We start from the raw sequence: 13,077 nt of genomic DNA, 5'->3' as shown, positions 1-13,077 counted from the left end.
GAATTGCTATTTACAGCATAGGGTTGTTACAGTGTGTAGTTGTTTGGTTTTCAAATCTATATGACTCACATTTTGTCTTTTGCAGAGCTTGCAAAAAAGAAGACACATTTAGTTTATTGTTACGCTTAGTTTCAGATGAGTCAGGCACCCCGCTACGTTCAAGAGCCGCTCGGCACAGTTGGCATGGGCTGTTACTGCAGCTACGTGGTGCGTTTGTGCACATAAACCGGACTTCTAGCACCCCGATTCTGGGCCGATCATTTGGCAAAAATAGATTACAAGCTCATAGCACAACACTTTACTATAGAGCAAAAACAGGAGCCTGGTATAGAGCCCTGGGGGACTGGTCAACAATGTATAAAGTTCAAGTGCTTAAAGTTCAAGTGCTTAAAGAATGATTGATTTTCTTGTAACTATTTGGCCTCCCTCATCCTTGGAAGCGTGGAGTCGTACAGTGATGTACTGTACCTAGGTCGGGCTTCACATTCATTGCTATAAATATTGGATGGTAAATAAAAAAAAATCAGTCATCAAAGACTTGGCTAGAGAAAAATGTTTTTTTTATGGCCTGGTGTTGAATACGTACTGTGCATATTATGGTCAGTGGCATACAGTATATTTCTGTCTGTATGCACGACACGTGCATGTGCCGAGATATAGTACACAAGTGTGTGTGATACAACACTGGACGGTGGATAATATCCTGCATGTGTGTCTGTCTGTCTGTCGGTCCGTCCGTCCGTCTGTCTGTCTGTCCTTTCCAGTGGAAAATAAAGGTGGACATCCGTGAAGCTTTGAGAATCTGCTGCCTGCCTGGGTTTGGCTGTGTGTGGGTGTGCTTCAGCACTACGGCGTGATGTAACGTTTTGTGGGCAGTCGTTCGTATCGTGTGGCTGTATTTTGTTTTTTTGTTTATTTTAGGCCAGTTGAATACTTCTGTCCGTCCGTCCTTCTGTCCATCCACCCATCTATCCATCTATCTGTCAGTCTGTTTTTCCATTGGAAAAATCACTGTGCTGTGTCAGTTATTCCTACGCCTGTTGGAAGGAGTGGGACGGTAGCAGGTGATGTCTTTTTAAAAAACAGCCCCCAAACCACAGCCACATGTCCTAGTCACTCCACTCTCATTACTCATCCTGCAGGCATGCACGCACGCGCGCGCACACACACACACACACACACACACACACACACACACACACACACACACACACACACACACACACACACACACACACACACACACACACACACACACACACACACACACACACACACACACACACACACACACACACACACACACACACACACCAGAGCCATTGTTGGATGGCAGACGTTCAACCTCATAAACAGTAGTTTTATGCCAGAGTTCAAACAGGATCCTGAACTTGTTCCTCTAGTCTGGGAAACAAACATAATTTCTTCCATAAATAGCAATTTATGTGTGTTTTTTGGACCAGAGAAGAAAAAGTGCATTGAAAATAAAAAAGAAAGAAAGTTATGCGCTGATAAATGAGGGCCGGGCAAATGAATCACAATCAAATAATAATTACATTTAAGATCACTTTTCTCCGAGTCGAGGACACTTTTACATAACACGGTTACATCATAAAATAAAAGCTGGTTCATCATAGACAGAACCCACTCATTTGAGCCTGTGTTTAGTCTAGACAGAGCCCAACCGAATCCGATGATTTTTAGGTCTAATGCCGACCAAATTTCGCAAAGTCCTACACCACCGATTACCAATATTTTGTAAACAAATTATGTGCAAAATCTCTAAATACATTTGAAAAGCAATTCATTTCAATAAAAATAAACAAATAATTCAAACCCGCAAACGGAACCTTCTTTTATTTGACCACTTAAAGCGGCACTTTTTTAATGAATACATACAAATTTTGTCCAATCTGTATGGTAGAGTATGTTAATACAATATAACTTATACAATTGGGGGTTGTATTTTGCTCTTCTATTGAGATATTTAGATTGTGTCAATTTAGGTCATGTCTCACCTAGACACAGGGTCTGACACAAAGTTTTACTTGATGGTCAAGGTTAAATTTATCCCCTGAGTAAGCAGGCCGGCTCTATTAGCCCAATGGTAAAAATGTTAGCACTTGTGCAGGAAATGCAAATCTGGGGTAGAAGATGAAAGTTACATAGTGCAGCTTTAAGCACTTTTAAAAAATGTTTGAAAATACCTGATCTACATGCTCACAGTGTGTCATGTTGATTTTGCCTATAATCACATGCCCAAAATAGGGGCGCCAGGTTCAAAGTGGTTAAAAATCAGGACACATCGGGTGCATAATTGCCGATACTGATGTTGTCAAAAGTAGTCAAATATTGTCCTCTGCTCTCTGTGTAAGTCTGGTCTAGCTGTATGATCTCCGTCTCCCGGCCCTGGCTCTGAGGTGGTCCCTCCCTGGGGGGAGCAGCGGCCGTCTGCAGCCTGCAGGCTTGGTGTTGTCCCCTCCCTGGAGGACTGTCTGTTTATATGTCTGTCTGCCTGTCCCTCTCTCCCCTCTCCTACACCGTCTCCTTTATCCTCTTGCTCGCTGTCGTTCTCACTCATTGTGGATGTGACCAGAAATTGAGTCAACTCAGCGTTAATTTTGTCGACTAAAACTATGGCGGAATTCTTTTGTCGACTACCTTTTTTTCATTGAGGAAAACTAACCTATGATGACAAAAACTGTGACTACATATATTGACGAGTTCGTCAACAAATAAAAACTAGACAAAAATGTTAGGAAGGGACTAGTGGAGAAGAGATACAGTAGAACTAAGACAAGTCATTTTATGCTTGGTTGCGCGTTGGTGTTGCGTTCCCAATAGCAATATAAATCAGGCATTACAATGCCATCACAACAGCCTGCTAAAGATACATTTTAGTTGACTAAATCAACTGTAGATTTTGTCAACTAAAATCTTATGACATTACTAGGCAACTAAAACTAAAACATTTTAGATGACCAAAATGTACACATTCAACTGTCATTTACCGTTAATAATTTCAAGTGTCCAAAAACGGAGTCACTGAGACCAATATTTGCTTAGTTTGGGTATTGTTCTATTCTATTACACAGTGATACAATAATAATACAAATTAAGTAAAACTCATAAAAAATAATCAAATAATGTTATAAAGAACATTACATAAAAAAGACAATCAAAGAATCCAACAAAAAAGTATGGCGAAGTATGACAATGACAAAAGTGTGGTATGAATAATATGTGAATCAACAAATACAATTACAACATCTAAATTATGGAAAGGACCTTTAACAAAAGCAAGCAATAACACAAAATTTAAACAAAACCAAACACCCACTGTCCTCCTAATACCCTCAATCGGGCAGAAACACCACACTTATTTACTTATTGTATATTTGTATCGATTTTTATTTTTATTTTGTATTTGATCTCTCTGTCGCACGGTTGAGGGCATTTCACTCCCAGCAATGACTGCTACTGGCTGTATTGTTGTGCGGTTACAGTATATAAATAAAGTTTGTATACTAACTAAATATAGTAACTTTAACTTAAAACGAAATACCAAGGGATATTATGTCGAATGTTGAATAAAGCTATACAAAAATTACTTATGAGTGTTGTGTAAACAGAAACACCCCCTTAAGACGTTCAACAAAACCAGCTCAGCTCTTGACACAAGAAAGTCCCATGCATGACAAATCCAACCGTGCAAACTCTGTCTTATCCATCTTTCTGTATCTTACCCTCCATTCTGAGAGGTTCAAGAAGAGTTCTGCTGTTGGTCCACTGCTATTTTTAACGAGCTCATAAAGCCACGGCTCTCTCGCACACACATACACACACACACGCACAATCCCACACACCCGCAGACAGGTGCCAACTTTTGTGCTGAAAAGTGTGTGTGTGTGTGTGTGTGTGTGTGTGTGTGTGTGTGTGTGTGTGTGTGTGTGTGTGTGTGCGTGCGCGCGCGCATGGGAGTGACTGTGGGTCTGTTATAGAGGAATGCATAGGCTCACTGGCCCATGCCGATGCCTGGCTTTGAACTGACATTCCTGTGGGAGTTTCCTCATACTGGCCCTCTGCTGTCACAAAGCCAAGGCTGAGAGAGATGAGGAAAGAGAGCGAGACGGGGGGGATTTTATGAACAAAAATTAGGACAAAGGATTTTACTGTGAAGGAAGAATCACGATTGGCCAATTTAAAGAGAGAGCTTGTTTTATTTTTTAACTGGACGGAGAGAAAATCCTGTGGGGGCAATGAGAAAGAGAGTGGTCAATGAGGGGGAAAAGAGATCTGATTGGCTACAGAAGGAGAGGGAGCTGTGGCTTTGTACAGGAGTCTTGAAGAAAATCTCAGTCTGTAGAGCAGAGAGCAGAAAAAGATAGTTTGGATTGGCTAAGTGGCAAGAATGTGTGATTCTAAAGTAACCCAAGAGCGAGTGTGAGAGGTGTGTGTGTGTTGTGTGTGCAGTTGTGGATGAGGAACTGGTCTTGTTTGGGCAACGAAAGAGAGACGTTTGATTGGAGTACATGTTGTGTGTTGTGGGTTTTGTGTGGGAGTGATCTGAGAGGGAGTCACCGCGATTGGTCGAGAGGAGGGAGAGACCCCCGATTGGCTGAGAAGGCTGAGTGTGAGTGCGTGCGTGCGTGCGTGCGTGTGTGTGTGTGTGTGTGTGTGTGTGTGCGCGCGTGCGTGCACGCACGCTTGTGTGTGATGTGGCTTCGTAAGAAGTCTTGACCACGTCTTGCAGAAGAGTGGACAATGAGAGGCTGAGAGCTGCATGTGGCTTAGCCAAGCAGAGAGAGTGTCTTGTGGTGTTTTTAAAAAGGACAGAGAGGAGAAGGAGAGACTCTTAGAGAGGGTGGACAAGAAATTGAATGTATTGAAGTAGAGAGAGAGGTGAGAGAGAGGTGAGCGAGAGGACAGTGACTCAGAGGGCGAGAGAGAGAGAGATAGATCAGCCTTGCTTCGTGTGAGAGGGTGAGAAAGAGGTTGCGAGACGTGGTGGAGGAAAGTGTGGTAGAGGGAGAACAACTGATGAGAAAGGGCGAGAGGCAAGGCAGCACACGAAACGCCAACGGAGGAGAAGGAGGCATTTGTTGGAGGGTGAGAACCAGGGCAGAGAAAGAGAGACAGAGAGAGTGAAGCTGCTGAGTGAGTAACAACAAGCTACCACGGCCAGCCACACCAGAGGAGACCAAAATACACAGCCAGAACACAGCTTAGTGACAGTAGAGCTCGCTTGTGCTGTCTGTGTGTGTGTGTGTGTGTGTGTGTGTGTGTGTGTGTGCGTGCGCTGAAACCCCCCCCCCCCCCTCCCCCATCGCCTTCCCTCCCTCTCTCTTCTTCTCTCCTCCTCCTCTCCATGCTGTTGTTGGCCTTAACGTGCGGCGGGTCACTGGGGCGCCACTACATCGCCATGTTCGAGTCCACTCAGAATGTGACGCTCAAGCCCACAGAGTCGTGGAGAGAAGCCCTGCTGGACACACGTGTCATGGACCTCTTCTTCACCGTGAGTAGTACCTCCATCCATCCAAGTCTTCCTAATGAATAGTGTGTTATAATAAAATCTATTCTAATGTATCTCTTTTCATCTATATCTGTCGGTCTGCTCACCTATCTGTCTATCCATCGAACCATCTCTCTTGGTCCATCATCTGTCTAACCTTCACTCTGTCTCCGTCCATCTATCTGGGTGTCTGTCTGTCTGTCCACTGACCTCTGTCCTTCTTTCTACATATTTTTTGTTCATTTTGCAGTCTTTATCTGTCTGTCCATCTATCCATCTGGCTGTTAGGGAAGTCATTTATCTTGAGTTTTGAATTATATATTAATTGTTTTCTGCTTTCGTTCCCTCATCCACCCATCCGTCCATCCGTCATTCTATCTGTTCGTCTGTCCGTCCGTCCGCCTGTCTGCAGTGTCCACCCATCTCTGTTCATCCATCGGTTTGTCTTTGCATTTGTCCTCTCCGTCCACTATAATACCATTTGATCTGCTTCCATTATTTTTCTTTTGCCTCTTGTTATTCTCTTTTAATTACGATACCTTTTGAACTTTTTATTATTGTACCGTTAATGGTTTATTTATGATGAAGAAAGGCAGACACAGTCGGACTACACGATTTGGTGGGCGAAGCAATCTCATTTGAACTTGTTTCTTTTGAGAATTTAAGAGTTTTTTCAAGCTAAGCTGGGTTTTTTAATTGCATCATTAAATGTATTGATTTATACAGGGTTTCTTTCTTTTTTTGGGGGGGCGGGGCTGTTATTGTGTTATGATATCCAGAGAACAGCCCAGTGAAATGAATGTGTATTTTTGTAGAGTGACTTGTGTATTTAAAGAGGTGGGCCCACGCTGGCCTAGCTTACGCTGTGGAACAAACTGCTCACCTCTCCCTCAGCATCCATTCAACCTCTCTCTGCCTACTGCCAAATACTGCGTTACTGCTTTAGCCATTTTCTGTGCTGCCAAACACTGCTCCGTTACCCCAGCCTCTCTCAACCTCTTGACTGTCAAAAAAATATTCCTCTTCCGTCACCCATACATACCTACTGCCAGATACCGCTCCTTACCTTTAGACACTATGCATCTTCTGCCAAATACTGCTCCATCACTTGAGTCCCTAATTGCAAACTGTAAAATACTGCTCAAGCCCATATCTGGTTCCTAGCAAATTATAATTTAATGTCCTCCCACAGTGCCATGAACTCTGCATAAGCTGGACAGATAACACAGCTGTGTTATCTAACTATATAAATGGCGACCAACTTCCGCACCCTCGGTGTCCACACCCCACAGCTCTGTTATCGACTAAACAACGCACCGCCAGACCACATGTCGCCAACTGACTCGCCACGCCGGCCGCGCTGAATTTACGCCTCGCGTAGGGGACATCTCACTGCTCAATACACCTTTTCCACCGCGCAACATAATTAATTCTACTCACCAAATGTCGGACAAAACGGAAGGGGAGGCAGCTTCGTACCGTTTACCGTGCGCACGACCTCATCACCACAACAGCACGCAGCCGCTGCGGGGTTTTTTTCCTTTTTTTCCAAACTTTTTTTTTGGTCACCATTTTCTCCAGGCACCATTTCTGGTGTAACGTCGGTGTTTCTTTTCACCAGCCAATCACCTTTCACGTTGCCACGTCCGTTGCCACGTCGCGCTGACGTACGCTAAACAAGCGCTGCCGTGCGCACAATGCAAACGAGCCCAAAGGCGCGCCAAAATCAGCCGACCATTGCTTAGACACAAAGTCAGACCTGGCAACGCAGCCTACGCCAATCATGTGTGAGAGATCTACAAGCTATGGGCCAGAGACGCCACCGTATCTTAGCAACAACTACAGCGCTCACTCTCATTGGTCGTGTCACGCTAAGAGCAGTCTCCAGACAATGGCATCGCAGACAGCTTGCTGTTACTGCTGTAGCCATCACAGGCAGTTGCAGCACGACGGACAGGGCGCTGTGATAGCTGCCATGTCGCTAACGCTAACCTGGTTGTCATGCCTGCAGCGGCTGTGCAATCACTTTGTCAACAATGCACGTTCGTGTGGTGAATGTCTATATTGCTGCTCAGTTCGTCCATTGTAGATGGTGTATGTTTGTGTGTGTCTTCTGGAGAACTATGTCGCTCCACAGCAACTACAGTAACTAACGTCATGGCAGGACCGCCCCGTGCAACAGATGTTAGGCTGCATTATGGTCATGTAGTAATTTCAGATAATTTCGCTCCGATTAGAGCAGTGTTTATCAACCCTTTCACGCCGCCCCCCCCCCCCCCCCCCCCAAATACACGTACTTGATCTGGGACCCCCCCATTCTGTTTCACTCCGTTCCACAAGTAAATATTGTGAAAATAGCCGATCTACAAGCTCGAAACGCCTCACGTTCAGAGGCTTTGTAAGCTTGGAGATCGGCTATTTTCTACATGATTGCCTCTTTCTTACATTCTTTGCCAATGTGGCCCATGTTTTCATAGCATAGTTTATTGACTACTTCTGTTGCAGAAATTGCCATTTCCTTTACTTTCGGTTTTTTATTGTCTCCGCCAGGCCGAAAGGCATGGCGCAACACTATGTTTCACCCCCTCTCCGTCCGTCTGTGATAGCTAATCTCTCACATCGTTGACTTGATCGCAGCAAAATAACAGCCCGATGTGGAGAGTCAGTGAGAGCTGGATAAACGACGTAAAATGTGTCAAAAGGAGTCTGTACGGCTGTCGATAAATGAACACATGACGTTGGTGGGAGAGCAGATATTGTGTCTTTTGGACAAACAGCAGCGTGGTGCTGATGTTTGTTGTGTGAAGCTGCTTAATGTCACAGTGTTTGTGTTGGAGCGCCTCAGTGCGGCTGCAGAGTTCATGTGCAACCTCTTCCAGAGAGACACAGAGACACTAGAAACTCTGCTGGGGAAAAAAAACACTGCTGGGCATTGACTTTCCTATGGACATTGATCTACACACTGCAGGTATATCTGCTACACACACAACATCAAACTACACACTGCAGGTATGATGCAGCGTTTGCATTACAGCCAGCATGCCAGCGTAGTTCCCATATGGTTTCAAGGTGGGCTAAACCATATGGACCCCATGTCAGCAATGTCAGCGGCATCCACTTCAGTCCCAACTGCGATGCCCATGCAGGCTATAAGTAGCTTCTACCTGGCCCTTAGGTGGGCCCCAACTAGCCATGTTTATGTGGGACCAAGGCGGGTCCTAACTGGGTTTGCCCATGCAGGCTTTAACTGGGTTCTACCTGGGCCCTAGGTGTACCCTAACCAACCACAGTGCAGTGCCCATCGCTCCAATTGTTGTGACGTCAGGGCTCTCAATACTGCACATTGGTGGAGGAGGAGGGGCCGCAGGGCGACCGCACACATCGCTGAACCAATGGTAGCCCACGGATGTTTCCTCTGTGGATTTACAATCTGCCCCTCTATGCCACATATCATCCGCACTACAGGGTCTTCACTGACCGAGCCACGGCCCCACTGACCCTCATGACGCTACGCCACTTAAACGTGCGGCAGCATGCGCTGGGTTGCCAGGTTTGCACAGCCTGCGCCAGAAACAAGCAACCACCTTCATGAAAAAAAAAAAAAACACCGAAATGGTCCGCAATGTTCCAGGGGTGTCCCCGCGCGTCCCAACACTCCACAGGGGGTCAGTGGACCATCAGGGGGTCCGCGGACCCCCTGTGGACCCCCTGAAACATAACAAATATTATTTCTTCAAATTTTTTCCTTTTTCAAAAAAAAATTTTCCACAGTTTCACTCCGGCGATTTGGGTCCCCCAATATACACACGGCTGGGCCCCGTGCGCGGCTGGGGTTGAGGGGGGCGTAGCCCCCCGAAACTCTAGTCAAGTATATTTGATTATGATTGAGAAGGTCAAATTTAGACCCGAGAAAAAACAGTAGAGGAAAGCCCATTCTTTACTGACAGTGTGGACAGTTTGATATTCCTGGCACTATGGCCATTATATTAGCACCTGGTGTGGCCGTGAAGTACAGTCCTCCAGTCACCATCTACCTTTATCTTAACGTTTGATCCAACGTACTGTATCCAAAACAAAGTTCTCAACGTGAGGGAGCTGAGCGGTCAGTGATTCGTTTCACCTCTGGAACCAATTTTGTTGCTAAGCGATATTAGCCAAAACTCTGCACACTGGCTGGAATTGTAATCTGTCGCCACGGCAACCCCAGATAATTCTATCAGGAAGCAGTAGGAGCTAATGAGGTCTCAGGGAGTTCAGTGGTATAACTCTTATTACTGCAGACAGACACACACACACACACATACACACACACACACACACACACACACACACACACACACACACACACACACGTACACATACACATACACATACACATACACATACACATACACACACACACACACAGAATGGTATACATAGCTAAAGGACTAATCTTGTGTAATTCTTAGATGTGCAGATGCTTATCTGTGTTCTTATAACAATGATACAAACATATTTTTTCATTTGGAGGAAGAACTGTTCATGTTATATGTAAGCTGTGTAAAGTCCGTTTACAGGCTTTTGTTTAACTTTGACAAGTGATGGAGTCGCACGGCACAAATAGCTGATCTAGAAGCTCACGACGTGTCACATCGGAGTAAAACATTAAGCATAACTGAAGTTCTGTTCATTTATAATGTTTACTTGTCGCACAGGTGAAACGGTTTTCATTTTGTTGCATCCGTGGTTGATGTACTGATCGTGCAGCGTGCCTAATCGTTAACACTTGCCTGCCAAAGACGTATATATAAAAAAATCTTGTTTTCAGTGATTATGCCAGAGGGCGCCTGTGATCTATCCTATGAATAATGCTTTCACTGCCTGATGACGTCAGACCCGGAATTGACATAATTTAAAAAAATAAAAGATAATTTACTTCCTGTTAACTTCCTGAGGGAAAATCGCTTTATCTCCGTTCCTCTTGCTTTATGAAACAAGCTTCATTGAAATGGCTGCAGCTATGCAATGGATTACGACGAGCAGATATTTTTTCCCCCTATACTACGACAGCCCCGTGCGTGCGTGTAATGAGCCGATCTCCGTGGGGACGGCGGTCACAGAGAATATTCCATGAATTTTCAAAAATCGTAAAATCGCTTGTTTTGCTGGCAGGGGGATGAAAAACTATGTTTTAATTTTGGTAGTCAATGTGTTAAGAGATGGGAATCACCAGGGAACCTCACAGTTAGATTGCATCACCATTCTTCGGCCACGATTCAAACAGTTCTTCGACATATTGCAGTTCTGCGATTTATTGCAAATTGTATCAGATTTCACTTCACTTGTTGAATGCCACTTGTTGACTGCCATAAAAAGGTTGCAGACTTTCATAAACACTACATAATACAAATGTATATATATTTTTTTATAAATGTACTTAATTGGCAGTGCAATTAGAACATCAATTTAAACCTGTATGACTTGGATCAACATAAATTAAAGTGCTTTTCTTTGCACTTTTTCAATTTACGTCATTTCAATATTTGTAACATTTCGTGTTGTCTGTCTGCTGACCTATAAACTGAAGTTATGGTAAATTTGGCCAGAATGTCAAAAGAATCGCCAACCTTTGCATGAAAGAATCGATACGGATCATGACGAAAAAAATGATTACAATTTCATGCTCAGTCAGTTTTGTTCCCCCACCCCTACTAATGGGTGATTTGATATGAGAATCCTAACTCGCACATCTGAATAAAAATGTTTGACATGCTTCAGTGGGTCTGTATTGACATTAAGATGTGTGTATTATGCATGTCGTTTTGGTCTCGGCTTACAGGGATCTAGTGTGTTGTCCCTTTGGTATTTCTAGTAGCCGGCCTGTTTGTTATTGTAAGGCGACTGCAATACTGTCAGCTGTCTGTCGTGTGTGTGTGCGTGTGCATGCGTGAGAGCACGCATGTGTACGTGTGCACACACATTCACTCTACAAGTGGATCTACAAGTATGCCTGTGTCGATTTGGTACATTTATGTCCCCGTGTGTGTGTGTGTGTGTGTGTGTACACGCTTTTGCTTATCTATGCCGGCCTCACAAGGCTGATTGTATCATTATTACCTATGTACATTCATTCATTAAGTGTGTGTATTTTGTGTGTGTGTGTGTTTGGGAGTTAGATAAATGTGCGTATCCGTATATGCGTGCACGCGTGATGCGTGTGAGCGTGTACGCATACGATGTGTTTATTCTATTTAATGGGGTGCCGTGCTGGTTCAGCTGCCACCCATCTCTGCCTCCTCAGCTGTGAGGGGTGATTGTGTGTGTGTGTGTGTGTGTGTGTGTGTGTGTGTGTGTGTGTGTGTGTGTGTGTGTGTGTGTGTGTGTGTGTGTGTGTGTGTGTGTGTGTGTGTGTGTGTGTGTGTGTGTGTGTGTGTGTGTGTGTGTGTGTGCGTGCGTGCGTGCGTGCGTGCGTGTGTGTGCGTGCGCGTGTATGTACACATTCAGACACGCGTCGCCAGGGTCAGGGTGCACGACAGACCAGTGGTAGGATTAGAGCCCAGCCCTGGGATTAGGGGCCCCCCGCTAACAGCAGGAGCGTCTCCACTCCCTTTTGTAGGCCCCTTTCAGCCTCTTTAGGGGCCCCCTGGGGACTTCACCCCACTACCCAGGCCCTTCTCTAGACAGGCCAGTGTCTGTCAATTTGCCATTAAATGGCTCCAGCGCTCATTAGTGACGCTATCAAGTGTCAACTGGAGGATACTGTAAGTGTCTTCTAACCAGACACTGAGATTCTGCTCAAGGATGGATACCAAAACGGTATTGTCCCTCCTCCTTAAGACAATAAGGTCATTATTACTTTGTAGTTACAAATGGATAGATGAACACTGAGGATTTTACCCAGCTTTTGATTTTGCCTTAAAGGAGCTTTAAATTATATTTTTTGGTTTAAACAAAAGTTTTTTTGTTACAAAGTTAAAGCTCTATATCCTGATAGTAATCATTGGTATAGATTGTTAAGTAATGGGATTCCTGTCTCTCCAGCTGTTTGGTAAACAGAACATATATTTTCAGCAGGGACACCTGACAATCAGAAGAGGGAACCACACAAAGATCATTTATCAGCTTGTGCTCCAGTTCCAATTTCGTCTGCGCATTCATTTATTTTATCACTTTGAATTTCACTTGTTTTAGCCCCTGTCCGTGTGTGTGTGTGTGTGTGTGTGTGTGTGTGTGTGTGTGTGTCTGTGCGTACGTCCATCTGTGAGCAGCTAATCTCCGGCACCGTTGGACCGCTCGGTGCGAAACTTTGCATGCACACTCCCTGGGGACCAAGTAAAAACCTCTGCCCCAAATGCTTCACATCGGCCTGTTATAGCTCCACCAGGGGGACGATTTCAGATTCAATCCTGATTGACTAAAATTGGCTTCTAAAGTTTGCAGGAGTGGCCCGTTTTGAACAAAATGCCTCAAATCATGAACACAGCGTCCGATTGCTGTGAAACTCAGTGGTTCTTGACAACCGCATATCCAAACGACTCAGCGGCGGGCACCACACTCCCTTGAGTCCTTGCCGATGCGCCTGC

General features: G+C 44.8%; 1 protein-coding gene across 1 annotated transcript in view; it reads left to right on the top strand.

Annotated features, from left to right (window-relative positions):
- LOC311064014 (exportin-4) overlaps nt 1-13,077 on the top strand; it is a 66,784-nt gene that overhangs the window by 17,983 nt on the left and 35,724 nt on the right. Inside the window, exon 7 of the mRNA XM_084083724.1 lies at nt 5,403-5,515. Within this exon, the coding sequence (XP_083939850.1) occupies nt 5,403-5,515 (113 nt within the window). The remainder of the gene's footprint in view (nt 1-5,402; nt 5,516-13,077) is intronic.

Source organism: Gymnoscopelus microlampas (genome assembly GCF_963454915.1).
Source record: "Gymnoscopelus microlampas genome assembly, chromosome: 17".
Lineage (NCBI taxonomy): Eukaryota > Metazoa > Chordata > Actinopteri > Myctophiformes > Myctophidae > Gymnoscopelus > Gymnoscopelus microlampas.
Note: the sequence above shows the minus strand (reverse complement) of the source record. Positions and strands in the feature narration are given on the sequence as shown.